At 54.9% G+C, this 15,705-nt stretch overlaps 1 protein-coding gene across 1 annotated transcript in view; it reads right to left on the bottom strand.

The window, feature by feature from the left end:
* Positions 1-394: 394 nt before the first annotated feature.
* TDRD12 (tudor domain containing 12) overlaps positions 395-15,705 on the bottom strand; it is a 65,544-nt gene continuing 50,233 nt past the window's right edge. Inside the window, exons 24-34 of the mRNA XM_029924258.1 lie at positions 15,609-15,685; positions 15,105-15,315; positions 13,526-13,618; positions 11,657-11,829; positions 5,366-5,475; positions 3,863-3,923; positions 3,664-3,777; positions 3,427-3,580; positions 3,282-3,348; positions 776-2,238; positions 395-541 (exon numbers count right to left, since the gene is read on the bottom strand). Of these exons, the coding sequence (XP_029780118.1) occupies positions 2,141-2,238; positions 3,282-3,348; positions 3,427-3,580; positions 3,664-3,777; positions 3,863-3,923; positions 5,366-5,475; positions 11,657-11,829; positions 13,526-13,618; positions 15,105-15,315; positions 15,609-15,685 (1,158 nt within the window). The 3' untranslated portion in view covers positions 395-541; positions 776-2,140. The remainder of the gene's footprint in view (positions 542-775; positions 2,239-3,281; positions 3,349-3,426; positions 3,581-3,663; positions 3,778-3,862; positions 3,924-5,365; positions 5,476-11,656; positions 11,830-13,525; positions 13,619-15,104; positions 15,316-15,608; positions 15,686-15,705) is intronic.

Raw genomic sequence — 15,705 nt, 5'->3', positions numbered from 1 at the left:
AGCCGAAGTGGGACACTTAACCGACTGAACCACCAGGTGCCCCTAAAGGCTATCCTTTAAACCAGTGACCGATAAGGTGTGTATAGACACACACAGGTTGCCCTGCTTGAAGCAGACGCTGAGCATACTAAAGTCGACGTGTTCCTGCCCACCCTCCTCGCTCTCGGAAGCACGGCAGCCCTGCGTTTACCCGGGAGGCCCGAGGCGAGTCTCTCCCAGGCTGGCCGTCGAGGCCCACACCGCAGAGCTGCCCATCCAGAACCATCTGCAGCCTGGTGCCCAGGGCAGGCCCCACCTGGGCCTTCACTGCCACTCGGGGCAAACCAGAACGGGTGACGAATGAAACTCTACTTTGCATTTAGTGCTCAGGGAAAATAGTCTGAAAAACTGGAAATGCCATTTCTGTGAAAGCACTGAAATTTTACTGATACACTCCAAACACATTCACGGCACCACTAAGTATGAGAGTAATTTTAGAAGCGTAGGGACGAGAGTACTTTCACTTTGCTTTTCAGAAATCTTCCCCAAACATGAAATTGATCTGTATTAACAGAACGAAAAAAATTGGTCACTATTTCTACTTCACAAGTCAGTGTCTAGGTCCTACAAAACGTTACTCAGAACCTCAAGCAGCCCATTTAAGTGTCAGAAAAGAAATCGAGATTTTATGTACCCTACAGCCCCGCCCCCCCATTTCCCTCTGGGTTTGCGGACACACAGAGAACCAGGACTCCTCCCCGCCCCCCACTCAGGCGGCTCCATGACTCGCTCTTACTATTTGCGGTTTCACGGAAGAGGGTGAGCACGGCGACGGTGGCAGGCGGCCACGATCCCCGGGAGAGCCGGTGCCGCTCAGGGGCCGGGCCACCAGCCCCAAGGCCTCCCCTAGCGGGGGCGAAAGTTGTGTTTACAGAAACTGACACCTGCTGAGGACACGACAAAGCCTTTGCCAGCAAAGACCAGGGCTTCCTACCCCCGGAGGAGCGGCACGATACAGCCAAGAAGAGGGGCAATCACCACTGTGCTGCGGGTGCCCACGGGAGAGGCGGCTCTGGGGCGGACGCGGCGGCCCCCACCAGCCGCGGGGGTCTGGCCGGCACCCCTGCATCTCCGAGGCGGCGCCCTGAGCAGAATGTCTTATTTTACAGATGAGGAAACTGAGAGCCAGAGTGGGATCCAAACCTGCTCACGGGACAGCCTGAGGACGGGGTTTCCCTACCCAAGCGGTGGCGCGTGTGCCTGGGGCGGACACAGGCGTGGACCCCCGGGCTTTCTGACGTACAACAGGAATAAAGACCTTGGGGACAGTCACGACGGTCCCGTTCTTTCCCGCTGGGAGGCACAGCGAAGTCGTGCCTGGGGCTTACGCTGGGCTCCCTTCTATCCCTTGCAGGGAGCATGGGCTCAGGCTCAGGGCGCCCCTGCAGTCAGGCAGTGACGGACCCCTTCCTCCGGGCCGTGGCCCCCCCAGGATGGCGTCGTGACTGTCTGGGCTCCTCCCACCCAGGTGTCCTGAGGGCCACTTCCAGGGACCCCACGGGTCCTTCCCAGTTCCCACTGAAGAGAAGCCTCCGTCCCATCCGCCCGGGGCCCTGCAGCCCAGGCGGCCCCTCAGAAAGCGGCGGCTTCGCCTCCAGGAAGCCCTGGGTCCGCGGGGAGCGGCCACCCCGTCGTCAGGACACCAGCGCCGCACTCGGACCTTGCAGAGTCCCAGCCAGCTCACGGCCGGGAGCGCCGTCAGGCGGTGCGGGCAGGAACGTGTGGCGCCGGAAACCTCGGGTTCCAGGAACAGCAGCAGGGTCTCAGCAACACACCAAACAGGTGTACGGGAAGGAGCAGAGACCAGCCCCGGGGAGGACAATGCGTCCCCCCGTGGCGCGGCGTGCTCCCCGTCACTCAAGGCGGGGGTCGGGACAGGCTGCCTGTGACAGTGCGGGGGGACGGCTCAGGCGGAGGCTGGGCCCGAGCGATAGCGGTGCCCGCCCCCCCACAGGTGCCAATCCCAGTGCACGGGACGACACCAGGTCCTAACGTGCCCTGAGTCACGGACAGGCTGGCCACGACGGCGTGTCTCCCGAAATCTCAGCCGCGGGGCGCGACGGCCGTGGGCGGTTCCGGCCACCCTCCGGCGGGACTCGGCTCAATCGCTGTCGCTCCCGTCCTCCTCCTCCTCCGACGCCGCGTCACTGCTCTCAGCCACCTCCGCCACTTTCAAGGGCAGGTGTTTACAACTCCCCACTAGAAGAGAGATTGTTAACCACGGACTAGTGAGCAAACCCCGCCCGCCCCCAGCCTGCCTGTTATTTTGGCCAATGTAGGAACAGTCCCTTAGGTTCTAGAGCTCTATTTTGCAATTTACTTATTTTACTGAAAGCCAAGTTAGTTAACATATAGCATAATAATTGTTTAGACATAGAATCTAGTGATTCATGTACATGTAACACCCAGTGCTCTCCCAACAAGCACCCTCCTTTACGCCCATCACCCTTTTAGCCCATCCCCCCACCCTTCCATCAGCCCTGTTTGTTCTCTGTGTTTAAGAGTCTTATGGTTTGCTTCCTTCTCTCTTTTCATCTTTTTCCTTTTCTTCCTTCTCTTTCGATCTTATTTTTCCTTCTATGTTCATTTGTTGTTTCTTAAATTCCACATGAGTGAAATCATAAGATATTTGTCGTTCTCTGATTATTTTGCTTAGCATAATACACTCTAGTTCCATCCACATTACTGCAAATGGCAAGATTTCACTCCTCCTGACCACCAGGTAAGACTCCAATGTACACACACCACATCTTCTTAACCCATTCATCTGTCGGTGGACATCTGGGCTCTTCCCATAATTTGGCTGGTGTTGACAGTGTGGCCATAAATACTGGGGTGCCTGTGCGCCTCTGAATCAGTATTTTGTATCCTTTGGGTAAGGACCTAGTGCTACAATTGCTGGGCTGCAGAGTTATAGTTCTATTTCTAATAACTTATTTTAGAGTTTCACTATTTTAGGCAAGAAATAAACAGGTAAAATTGGCCTGCTTATAACTAAATTACTCTCCTCAGAAAGTCCATACAAGCGTCGTAAGCAAGTATGCTTATAATTAAGAGCTGATCCCTCCTCAGACCAGACCCTTCAGCACCGAGACCGATCACAGGAGAAAACGAATCCCTATGGGCTTCCTGTTAGCGACCGACTCCCACAGAGGCCCCGGTCCCCAAGCCAGCGGCGTGATCAGGCGGCCCGGGGCATCCGGCGCGTGCGCCTCCCCAGGAAGGGGTGCACCCCGTCTTACCCTTGGGGAAGTGGCTCTCCTCTTCGTGTTCTTCCCAGTGATCGAAATCGAAAGCCACGTTGGGATTCTGTTCAACAGAACGGGACGGTGAGTGAGCAGCGGTGAGGCTCGGGCGGGGAGCGGGGCCGCACCCCTGCGCACTCACCCGCTGTCTGAGTAAGCTGCGCCACGGCCCCTTTCTCTCCTTCGCGAGAGTGAGCACGGGCTCCTCGCCCGTGACCGTGCATGCGCAGTCGTCCTGTGCGATGCTGCCCTGCAGCGCCATGTCGGCCACGTAAAACTTCTCTCCCACCCAGGCGCTAGGTTGGCAGAAGGAAAGGTCGGTCTTCTCACGTGTTACAAGTGGTTTCCGTTTTACCTCCTAAGACACACATGAGCCTACCTGAAAACGACTCTGTCTTTGAAATATTCGCAGTTGTGATCCCTTACGTTCCTGAGTTTTATCTTCAGTATGACCACATCATCCTTTTGGAACCACTTGACCTGCGGGTGGAAGCTGAGAGAGAAGAAACGGCTTACACACGCATCACGACCGACTCACGAGGCAAGGAAGGAAGTAGACCAGCAGTGGGCGGACGTACCTCTTCAGAGGCTCTGTGGTTTTGTTCAGGGAAGAATCTCTCGTGTTTTCAGGTAGAGTTTCTGGGCAGAAGGTCAAATGTTCCAGTAAGTTATTTATATGTAAAGGTATAAACTATGTACCTCTATGTACTTTTCCTACTTCATGCAACTTTTAGCTGAGAACTGGAAAAGTACAAATTCCACAGAAACTCAAGTATCCACTTGCAAAGAATAATTAGAAAAAATTAAAATACACATTTAATAGAATTTATAAAAATGGACTTAATAAATAGTATAAAAGAAACGATCAGGGGGCACCTTGGTGGCTCAGGTCATGATCTCACACTTTGTGGGTTTGAGCCCCGCGTTGGGTTCTGTGCTGACAGCTCAGAGCTTGGAGCCTGCTTCCGATTCTGTGTCTCCCTCTCTCTCTGCCCCTCCCCTGCTTGCGCTCTCCCTCTCTCTCTGCCCCTGCCCTACTTGTGCTCTGTCTCTCAAAAATAAATGTGTTTAAAAAAAAATAAAAAAAAAAAAACCAACCAGGAAAGTAAAGTTACTCTGAAGAGGAGCGGCGTTATTGCCGCGGCCACAGGCTTCCCTGCGGCTCCCGTGCCCGCTGGGATGAACATGCCCGCCCCGGGAACTCGGCGCACACGGGAACCAGCGCTGAACCCAACACTTTCTGACACACCACCATCTGAACTTCTTGGTCTAAAACACCTGAATCTTCCATCCAAGACTTGAGCGAGTATGGTCACAGCAGTCTAAACAGCCAAAAACTGAAAACAGCCTCTGTGTCTATCAACAGGCAAGCAAATAATCTGTGGCATATTCAGATCCTAGAATAGGACTTGGAGGCACGGAAGTGTCACCACTCCTCGTGATAATCTAGATGAAGTCACAGATAGGACGCCGAGTGGGGAAAGCCCCAAGAGTGTACCCTCTGTGCTTCTAAAACTCAGCGATGCTGGTGGTGACAGAGGTCGGGACAATGGTTCCTGGGAAGGGTTCCAGGTGGGGAAGGTGCATGAGGGAGACGCCTGGGCTTCTGGAAATGTTCATCAGCTTCCCCTGCATGCAGTCAATGGCGTGTGAGTAATTCTGATGAGCTGTGTGCTTTACTGGACGAATGTTATGCCTCAATTAACAAAAAGGAAAACGTTATTTAAAAAATGTTGGGGGGCGCCTGGGCGGCTCTGTTGGTTGAGTGTCAGACTCTTGATTTCAGCCCATGTCATGAGCCCAGGCTTGTGGGAGAGAGCCCCACGTAGGGCTCTGTGCTGAGCTTGAAGCCCCCTTAAGATTCTCTCTCTGCCTCTCTCCCTAGTTCACACTCTCTCTTTAAAAAAAAAAAAAAGTCTTCCATTTAAAAAATAAAACCATTGGAGGCTGAACTGTCAAAAACAGGAAGTCAGGTAATAGTTTATGTCACCTTCCATGTAATCCACCTAAAAGTGGAGGCCCCAACGCTGAGATTTCCAAGCTTTCATGACTTTAAGTCAGCCATGTTTTAAGTCACCAACCGTGCTTCTGGTTTCCCGGCTCGGTGTCGGAGCCAGCCCCTGCTCCCGAGCCCCCGTCTCCTCGCTGCGCGCTCTGCAGACCGGTGGCATCTTCTGCTGAAGAAGGCGCCCTGGACGGAAGAGGCGAAGGTGAGCTCCGAGGTGGACAGAGAGCAGACTCAGTGGACTCCAGCCCTCTCCAGGGAACCCCCCCGCCGCCCCCGGCAAGAGGAGGAAGGCAGGCGGCAAGTGGCCGTGCGGTGCCTCCAGCCAGACCCACACACAGCTGGGGGCCCCTCGGCGGGTGGGCAGGTGACCACATTCACGCGGTTCAAGATTTTGAAATAAAAAGGTCTACTGTGAAAAATCTCCCTCAGCCCTGTTCCCCAGCCATCCTGCAGCCTTCCTCATGGGTGACAATGTAAGTCATTTTGTCTGCATCTGCATTTTAGAGATAATTCAAGTGTAAAAGAGCAAACCCATACCAAACCCTACAAACACGTGTGCATGCACACACATCTATGGTGTGGGGAGCCTGGGAATGGCACCCCCACAAACGGGGAAGGCACATCTGCGTTCCACCCAGCCAGGCAGGGACGCCTCCTCAGGCCTCGCCCCCCCGCACTGTGCAGCACCAGGCCATCGCCCACTCTATGCCACCACAGGCCCCTGTCCTTCTCCAGACCCTCCCCCGCTGGGGCTCCGTCCCTCCTCGTCACACACTCTCCCACTGGTGACTCTCCTCTAATACCAGCAGACTGGCCTTCCCAGCTGCTTTCCTGAGCCCTGGGCTTACGCTTTTAATACCCTTTACACGTAACACGTCCCAAACCAACTCAGGACGTCCTCCTCCCGAGAGAGCTGCTCTCCGGGAAGCGCCTGGGAGCTGTCAGCCATGCCAATACCCTCCGGCCCACGGGGCTCAGAAGTGCAGGACCACACCCCCTGCGCCTGTCGGGTACCAAGCCCTATGGCTTCCAGATCTTTCACGTCCACAGGATCTGTCCTCCTTCCCAGCCTGCTGCACCGATGGCACCGTTCGTCTCCCCTGGGCAGGCTCCAGCTGTGGGGCCTTGCTCGCCGTCCTCTGCACTTCCGCCTTGCGCATGCGCAAGCCTCCTGCACGAGCGCACAGAGGGCCAAGCGGAGAACAGCGCTGGGGCTCGGGAGCAGTTGCGGTGTTTGACAGAAGCAGTCAAGCCTCATTTTCATTAAATGTACTAAACTCTAACGAGGTCTCTGCTTTTAGAAGGATCTCATAAGCAAGCATGGAGCGATTCTGCTTCCTGAAAGTGTACAGAAGCCGACAGCTGCCCTAATCCCACAGCACCCGATTCGTTCAGATAAAAACCAACCTCAGACTTGAACCTCTTGAACCTCTGCGGTGTTCTAATTCTCCTGCGTTCGTCCGTCAGCAGGAATCCTCCCCGGCCATCAGCAGCCCCACAGCCGCCCCCACGGCCAGCTCCCCTCACTGGCTCCTCGGGGCTCCTGGCAGCGCCTGGCAGAGTCACGGCTCCTGTTCTGAGAGGCCCCCTCACCTGCCTGTCTGGGTGTTCCCTCCCAGGCCTCCCTCTAGCCACCGCTGCTCCTTCTTGGGCTCCCTTCCAGGCCCCCCACAGCCCCTCGCCACTCAACATCCGGCCCGCAGGGCGCAGCGCTCCCTCCTCCGGGCTCTCAGTACCCAGGACCTGCCAACGAGGCTCTGTGAGGCCACACACTCACTACAAATATATTCAGAGAGCAGCCACTTCTCCCCACCTCCACAAAGCCACCCTAGCCCAAGCCAGGGTCCCTGTCCTGAACTCCCAGCACAGCCTTTGCCCGCACCCTAGCCTGTCCTCAAGGATCTTTTGATTAAATCATCCATCAGCTCAAAACCTTCTCGTGGCTCCGCTGCCTTAGAGCGGAGGCCTAGTCCTCGCAAGCGGCCACGAGATGCCATCCCAGGACTGCTTGCGCCTACGGTCCCGCCGCGTTTCTGCCCTAGCCACCGCAGAATCAAGGGATGACGGAGCCCTCCCTGTGCCCTCAGAAGTACTGTCCTGGACGGCGCCTGGGCCACTGCTCACCCTTCTCGGCCACCGCCACCCTAACCTTTCTGTGCTCATCTGCTGCATCTCGCCTATCACCATCTGACCCCCGTGTCTCTCTGTAGCCTGCTTACTATGATCTGTCTCGCTCTATTAAAATGCAAGATGGCCCTGCATCTTAATAGGTGTTCACTGCTGTATCCCCAGTAGACAACAAGAATTTACGGAATGCATTTTAAAGCTTCAAGCAGCCCGACGGTAATTCAGTTAAGAGTTAATTAGATGAACTAGAAACAAAATTACACTGAAGACGTATTCCCGCTTCTTGCCACCAGAAAATATCAGAACAAAATGCTGAGCAAGGAAACTCCAGCTTCCCATCTCCCCACAGAAGCCCCGAAAGGACCACCAGATGCTGTCGGAACCAATTTTGCAGGAACTAACACCCAAAGGTTTACAGTAAGAAAGCAAAGGCCCAGTAAAGAAAAAGCCTGCCTCAGAACCCGAGGAACGGCCTTGGGCAGTTCAACCTGCCCCTGGGCGCCCCCCCCCCCCATGCACGGTGGTCTTGCTTTGGGCAGGCAGCAGCCCGATTCCCATCCGCACCTCAAACCAGGGGGAGCAGAGCAGCCGAGACTCGCACATTATTGCGTGATCCACTCCGACGTGTCTGCCGGGGGACCCGAGGGACCACACTCGGAATGCAGATGGAAAATGCTCAGAAAAAGAGACCACAAGCCCACAGACGCTGAGGGGAAGGATCAGGGACCCGAAGGGACCACAGACCACATAAGGCCCAGAGGAGAGGCTGGGTGACCCTAGGAAATCAGGACATTCACAACCAGCACATTCAGGGGCAGAAAGCCACACGCACGCCGAGGCAAGATGTGCGCTCAGAAAAGTCCTGAGACCTCAAGCCTTCCCGCTGGGCTAGTTTCTAGGCAAGGATGTGGAGAGGAGAGGGACTCTTCGTGCATCGCTGCTGGGAACGTCCAATGGAGCACGTGCTGTGGGACACAGTTCGGTGGTTTAAAACAATAAAACAGAACCGCCGTGTGATCCAGCAATGCCCCTGCTCGTGTGACCCGGAACGACCCAAAAGCAGGGACCTCAACAGAGGGTCATGCAGCCGTGTTCATGGCAGCACTGCTCCCAACACTGACACGTCCACTGACAGACGGAAGGACAAACAAGACGTCCGTCCACATGACGGACTATTCCTCAGCCGTAAAAAGGACAGACTGGTACATGCCACACGGGGGGGCCCCGGAAACCTCCGAGTGCACCGAAGCAGACACGAGAGGCCCCATGTTGCATGACCCCACGTATACGGCGTGCCCAGAACCGGCCCAGGAACAGAAAGTAGAACGAAGGTCTCCAGGGGCTGTGGGGGCAGGGAAGGGGGTCAGTGTTTCGTGGGGACAGGGTTTCTGTTGGCGGTGACGAAACACTGGAGGTGCCGGTGCTGGTTATCAGGCAGGACACATCAGCGACCCTCACCCCTCCGGGAGGCAGGCTGCAGCTCAGGGGGGCGCTGCAGGGGTGGTGGGTTCAGGGGGTAGAAAAAAGGACAAAGGGATCCCAGACTTGCCTGGGCCAGGCGCTATGAGTGGAATCTCCAAACTTTCTGATAAGGTCCCAACAAAAGCCCTGGGCGGCCTCCCCCGTCAGGACCCCTGCCTCTGGAGAGCTTTGTGCTCTGCCTCAATAAACTCTGGTGTCCGACAGGGTCATTCTTCAAGTGTGAGGCGAGGGCCGGGCCCCCACCCTCCGGTGACGGTCTCACGCTGCGAACGGGCTTCTGTGCGCTCAGGAGAGCAGGACAGACTTTACGTGTGTTTTGCCACAACTTGAAAAAAATACGAGAAATTCCATTATGCATATTTTAACACAATAAAAAACATGCAGTTTTAGAAATTACTATTAATTTTTTTAGATGTAACAATAGCATGCTAATGGTTTCTTTTTTTTAATTTTTAGACATTTATTTATTATTGAGAGACAGAAAGAGACAGAGCATGAGCACGGGAAGGACAGAGAGAGCGGGAGACAGAATCTAAAGCAGGGTCCAGGCTGAGCTGTCAGCAGAGCCTGACGCAGGGCTCGAACTCACAAACTGTGAGGTCACGCCCTGAGCTGAAGTCAGACGCTTAACTGAGCCGCCCAGGCGCCCCTCTAGTCGTTTCTAAAAGTCTTTTGTTACAGCCTAACCAACACCTGGTATTTCCTTTCCCTCGTTTCTGGTGGGTATAAAGTGCTATTATCACACTGTGGTTCTAATCTGCGTTTCTGTGAGGACTGAGGAGTCCGGGCCTTTCCCAAGTTCATCACCGAACAACCAACTTGACAGACACTGTGAAGGGTCTCGGGTCTTCCACCAGCTCTCCTACCAGGGGCCGCCACGCTCTTGCTGAGGCCCATCCCCCCCCCCACGGGGTGCCGGGGGCTTTCCCAGCGACCCCACAGCCTCTCAGCCTCTGCCCGTGGCGGCGTAAGCTGGGACCGCCAGTCTGGAACACTGTTGGGCAGCAGCGGCCCGTGCTGGCCGTGCGCAGAGCCTGCTGGGGATTCCGTGCCGCTCTCCCTGCCCCCCCCCACCCACTCAGGCAAGTGCTCTCCCTCCCGAACATTAAAAAACAAAACAAAACAAAACAAAACAAACCCCTGGGGCGCCTGGCCGGCTCAGTCAGTTGAGCTTCTGACTTTGGCTCAGGTCACGATCTCACGGCTTGTGGGTTTGACCTCCATAACGGGCTCTGTGCTGATTGGGCAGAGTCTGGAGCCGGCTTCGTGTGTCTCCCTCTCTCTCGGAACCCTCCCGCACTCACGCTCAGTGTCTTTCTCTCTCTCAAAAGTAAATAAGCATTAAAAAAAATTTGTTAAGCCATCTAAAAAAATTCTATCTCTAATCTTGGTTATAATAAAGACTGCAGCCTGTAGGGTCAGGCTGATCTATTTCTCCCGAGCAAACCTGGACAGAAGGCCCTACACTGGAAAAGATGGAGAAGAAAAGATGGAAAGCACTTACTGGTCCTTCTATTCATGAAAGAGAGGATGGACAGAAATGGAAGGTGGCAGCTGCCCTTAAAAAATGGACTTTTAAAAGCCACACAGGCACAAAAATTAGACTGAAGACGTACAAAGTACCTCTGTCCTGAGGTTAAGAAAGCCAAACAGACGTTCGGATGAAGTGGGGGTTTACGTTGATGAGACACAGAGACGGGCTTACAGGGCGGGGCGTGGGGTGTGACGCAGTGTCAGAGGCAGGAGGCGTCCAAGAATCCGAGTGTTGTGTTTTTTCCCAGGTGTATTCGTGTAAAAGGAAGAGAAGTGCGTTCACACAACGCACGCAGACTGCAGAACGGCAGCCTCGGGAGTCACAGCCGCACGCGCCCCAGAGCACGGGCAGGAGAACGCTCGCACCGCCACCAGCTGTGGCCGGGGCAGGGAGGTGCCTCCCGCCGACCGGCGGACGGGCGACACAGTACGGTCCGTTCACACACCGTCAGGCGGCAGTAAGATTTACGACGTGCGGTCACACGCACAGCACCGGTGGGTTTCCCGAACCGTTCGGGGCTGAAAGCAGCCAGAGCAGAGACACACTGCGTGACCTCTCTCACACAAAGCACAACCCAGGGCAGAGTACTCCACGCTCTTCCACGGGGGGACAGGGGCAGGGGGCGCACGGACTCATGCCCTCTTCCTGATCCAGGATTGGCTTCTGGGTCCAGAAAGCCCACCAGACTAACGTACGACGTCTACACTGTTCTGTGAGTGTAGTCAGGGAAAAGGTAACAAAAACTGAGTTAGCAAGAGGTCCGGGGGTAACAGCATATTGGGGATCTCTTTTATAATACTCCACCAAAAGCAAAAATGTGCACTGGGGATATGGATAAAATAAGACTCCCCAAGTCTGACAAATTATTGAAGCTGAGTGATGGACAGGTGGAAACTCAGTAACCCAGTCAAAATAAAAAAAGAAAGAAAAGAAAACGTCTCATGAATTATAGTCCCAAAAAACAGCTCTTCCAAAAGGGAAACAATATCCACTTACAAGGGCGTCTGGGGCCACAGTCAGTTGAGCATCCTGCTCTTGGTTTTGGCTCTGATCGTGACTGTGGAATCCGAGCCCTGCGTCGGGCTCCATGCCGAGCTTGGAGCCTGCTTGGGATTCTCTCTCTCTTTCTCTCTCCCTCTGCCCATCTCCTGCTCATATTTTCTCTCTCTCCCTCTCTCTCTCTCTCTCTCTCTCTAGTCAAAAAAAACCAAGCCTACTCACAGGGCGTGGCTTAGGCTTTCTTCACCAGGCGGCTCGTTGGCTCCTTGGTGTAACGCCTTCAGTTGTTCTATGTGCTCCGAGTTGTCGACACCCAGGCCCATGGACAAGATTTCGGCACGGATGTTATAATCAATGACCGACGTTTTCAAATTTGAAAGTTTTGTAACGTGCACCTTGAATCAAAGACAAAGTACATTTGCAGGAAATCACCCTTGGAACTTTCAGATCAATCAAACATGCTCTTGGTGACCCCGCCATCTCGCTGTGCCATGTTTGGTGCACGTGGGCCTCCCTCTGCCGCGTCAGACCTCACACGTGGGAGGCTTCTGGAACCCGCCCCCACACTGCCCAAGTATGAGGAGGTCTGGGGCTGGGGGGCCCAAAACCAGATCCTGGAGTAAAACCCCCGGATGAGACCAATCCGTAAAGCAAGGACCACACACACAGCCCTCACTCTCTAACTTTCTAACTTCATTGCTTGAGTATTTTCCCTTCTCCTGCCCGGGCTCAGAGACTTCGGCGCCCAGAGGGGCCTGTGTTCTGGACAGTTCCCTCCACTGCATTTTTTCCGGCAGCCAAAATACTCTCATCAGTTTTAATTTGGACAAAAGGTGAAGTTCTGTGACATCCTGATTCCGGCTGAGGGGGGTGGAGCCCCGGGAGCCTGCGGCCCTTTCACGGCAGGAGCAGCAGCGGGAGCACGAGGAACGCTCTCCCCGTCTGGGAGGGGCATGGGGGCCTCCCGCCGAGCTGGGCTGGGTGTCTCGGAAGCAGGGGCGGGGGGTCGGCGCCACGAGGGGCCTTCTGTTCTGGCTTCTTCATTCTCTCAGCTACGGTTTTAGAGATCACTTAATAAAGTTTCCATTTTTTTCTCCAATAAACAATCACGAATATTGACTATTACGGAAACTGAAGACCCCAAATCTTCATTTACCTGCACTGGCAATCTCTACTTCTCTGCTGAAAATCATTTCCTCTTCTGAACGCTTAAATCCTACACCCAAGCCTCTTGCTCTAAGTGTTAAGGAATTTCCAGTCTCATAAAAATAACTTCCAGCAGAACAGTTCTTAAGAACCGAATTCCTTTAAACCTTATCATCATACTAATTAAGATATAAGTCCAATGGAGCAAAACTTCACATTGAAAAGCGGAGTTCCTGGGGTGTAAGCAGTTAAGACGGGGGGGGGGGGGGGGGGGGGGGGGGGGGGGGGGGGGGGGGGGGGGGGGGGGGGGGGGGGGGGGAGGCTGGCATCAGAGGGGATGCACTGAGGTCCCGATTACACGTCCTGATCAGCCCTGCCCAGCCCTACATCAGCTCCACAGCTAGGAATTTTTGTTCACGGACAAAAGCCAGGTGCCCCCACACAGGACCTAACACGTAGTAGGTGCTCAACAAATATCTGCTGAAGGAATGAGGCAGAAACTGTAACCATAATAAAATCTGTCTTTGAAAGCCCAACAATCCTCGACGTGACCGATTCCACGTGGGGGCCGCTGTCCTGACGTGGGGCCTCCCCACCGGTGGGGACAGAGGACTGTGAAACTGACTTAACAGTATACAACCAAGCCTTGAAAAAGTGGAATAGAATTGTAAAGGTCAGAGACTGTCACGGCAGCAAGGAGAGTTCCAGAAAGCCTGTCTCCATCGGGAGTGCTGGGTTATCGTGTGAAGGATTCTCTCACACAAAAAAAAACCTACAACCAAATTCATGACCCACATAATATGAAAAAACAACCCTCCCTAACACAGAGCCCCCAAAAGCCTCCATGTGTTCGAGGCAAACAACTATTCAAGCAACAAATGAGAATAATATGCACCGTAGGGCCCATTCACACACAGATTTCTTTTGAGAAAAGCCCACACTCACCATTGGATCGACCCACACTGTGTTTCCTAAAGCAAGTACCACTTTTGCATCGTGCAATTTCCCAATGATTTTATGATGAATGTACCTAGTGACCTGAAAAATAAAACAGGCGACTTAGCTGAAGCTTTAAGAAAATCTCTGTTTATGCTGTGCAGCTGTGTAGAAAACCGTCCCCTGTATCTCACGGGGCGTCCCCACTGCCCCGTGAGGTGGGTCACCGAGGCCATGGTGCCCCTTTGCAGACAAGGGTACTGACTGTGGGGCTTTTAAGGGCGGTGCACACGGCACCTCTGGACTCCCAGACTGCATCTCCCACTGGGGTCAGTGGTCTCTCCTGTGAACGAGGGGCCCTGGGCTCCCGGGCACGGGGTGTCGTTCTCTCAAGCCCGCCCGTAGCCGACCGGACACGCTGAGTTCTCTTTCAGGCCCATTTTGGCTCCAAGACAGCTGCAAGGAGGGAGCTGGCTCACCCAGATTAGATTGTTTCCATCGCCCTTGAACCTGGCGCACTAATTTGGAAGAATGCACACGGGAGACCTTTGCCCCATTTCTATGGAGGGTCCTCGTCGAGAAGTACTTGTGGGCGATCATCTTGACAGATCAAAGGTCTCCTGAGGACGAGCACCATGGCCTTACGCGCTAACGGCCACATCCCTAGAGGCCAGGGACTCAGCACACAGGGGACACGCAGTAAATACTTTGCAGAAGGAGAAAGACTGCTATTTAATAAGGGACATTTTTAGTGACTTTCTAACAGTAACGCTGTGTACTCACTCGTCCTGCGTAGTGGAAACACTCACTTGTTTACTTCCAGGATGCTGTTTAACCTTGTTTATAACCCAAACTGGTTTTCGTTTGCAAACGGCAATGGCTTATTTTATATCCTATTAGTCAGACTGTAGGAACCTGAACTCCCTTCGAGGGATCTGGAGTGTCTGTCGTTAGGGAACACGACCCGCTCGCTCTGCTGCTGAGCAGGACTGACCGTCTGGTCTCTGCCCGGCCGGGGAGTGGCCCACCCCATCCTGGAGAGCCAGCGGAGCCCCTGCGGGAGCACTCCTCGGGCACCTTCACCTTCGTGCCTCCTCCCGTCCACATGGTGACATCCTCCTTAGACCTCCTGAAGCGCCCGGAGGGAATGTCCTTGCGTCTGGAAGCTCTCTCTGGCCCCCGTCTCCTCGCCCATCCTGCCAGCCGCAGGGGCACCCCCTGGCCTCGCCGGAGAGTGTTGTCACCCAGGCCCCCGCGCCCCACCCCCGTCTGCCGGGGTATTCACTCGGCGCTCACACTGTTTCTTCTCAAGCTGACCGCCGATTTGTTCCATGGCAAGGCAGATTTTACACCAGTCCCAGGACCGGAGACGAGGGCGCCAGGCAGCTGCCTGGGGCCTGGGAGCTGGGTCTGTGCCGGCGGCGGCCGTGAGCGCATCCCGCAGCAGCAGGGACCTAGGGGACTGTTGCTCTACCCGTCCAGGACCACGCCGCAGCTTCCCCAAACGCAGCCCTCTACACTCAAACAGACCTCGATGCAAGGTCAACAAAATATAAAAAATACAATCTAAAAGGCCCAAATACCTTACCTTTGGATTCCACTCAACTTCGCTGTCAGCAGGCTTCACTCGGCACACAATGAACTCCACGGCCTGGGGAGGCAGCGCGAGGAAGCGCTCCGGGAGCCGCAGCAGCTGGCCGGCGGCCGCCAGCCCGGGCCGGCCTTCGTCCAGAAACCTCACGAGGACCCGGGTGGGGCCCCCGCCGGCCTCCTTCGGGCTCTGCTCCAGCACCTCGACCCTGGAGGACAGAGACCCGCGTGGACACGGTCTTTGCCTCAACTTGGTCGTTAAATCCAAACCACATAAAAAGACTAGCCGCACAGTTTTATTCCAGACTAGAAACAACGACCTGGCGCCGTCAAGAGCACTCAGAATGGCTCATTTAAGTCAAGCACAGAGAAGTGTGACAACTGTGGAGTCGTGCTGAACAGAGTCACCCCCTTCTCGGACAACACGATGGAAGTCACCACAGTACAGTGAAGCTGCGAAACTTCTCAATCCAGGCCACAGGGAGCGGCGTCGGGCCGGCACTCGCGGTGGGAGAGGTCCCTGAGGCAGACACGGACACGACTGTGCCGCTCTCTGAGCCCAGGGCTCACCTGGCTCATCTGGGAGACGGGACCCCCCC

This window comes from Suricata suricatta, chromosome 16 (assembly GCF_006229205.1).
Source record: "Suricata suricatta isolate VVHF042 chromosome 16, meerkat_22Aug2017_6uvM2_HiC, whole genome shotgun sequence".
NCBI classification, from domain to species: Eukaryota; Metazoa; Chordata; class Mammalia; order Carnivora; family Herpestidae; genus Suricata; species Suricata suricatta.
Note: the sequence above shows the minus strand (reverse complement) of the source record. Positions and strands in the feature narration are given on the sequence as shown.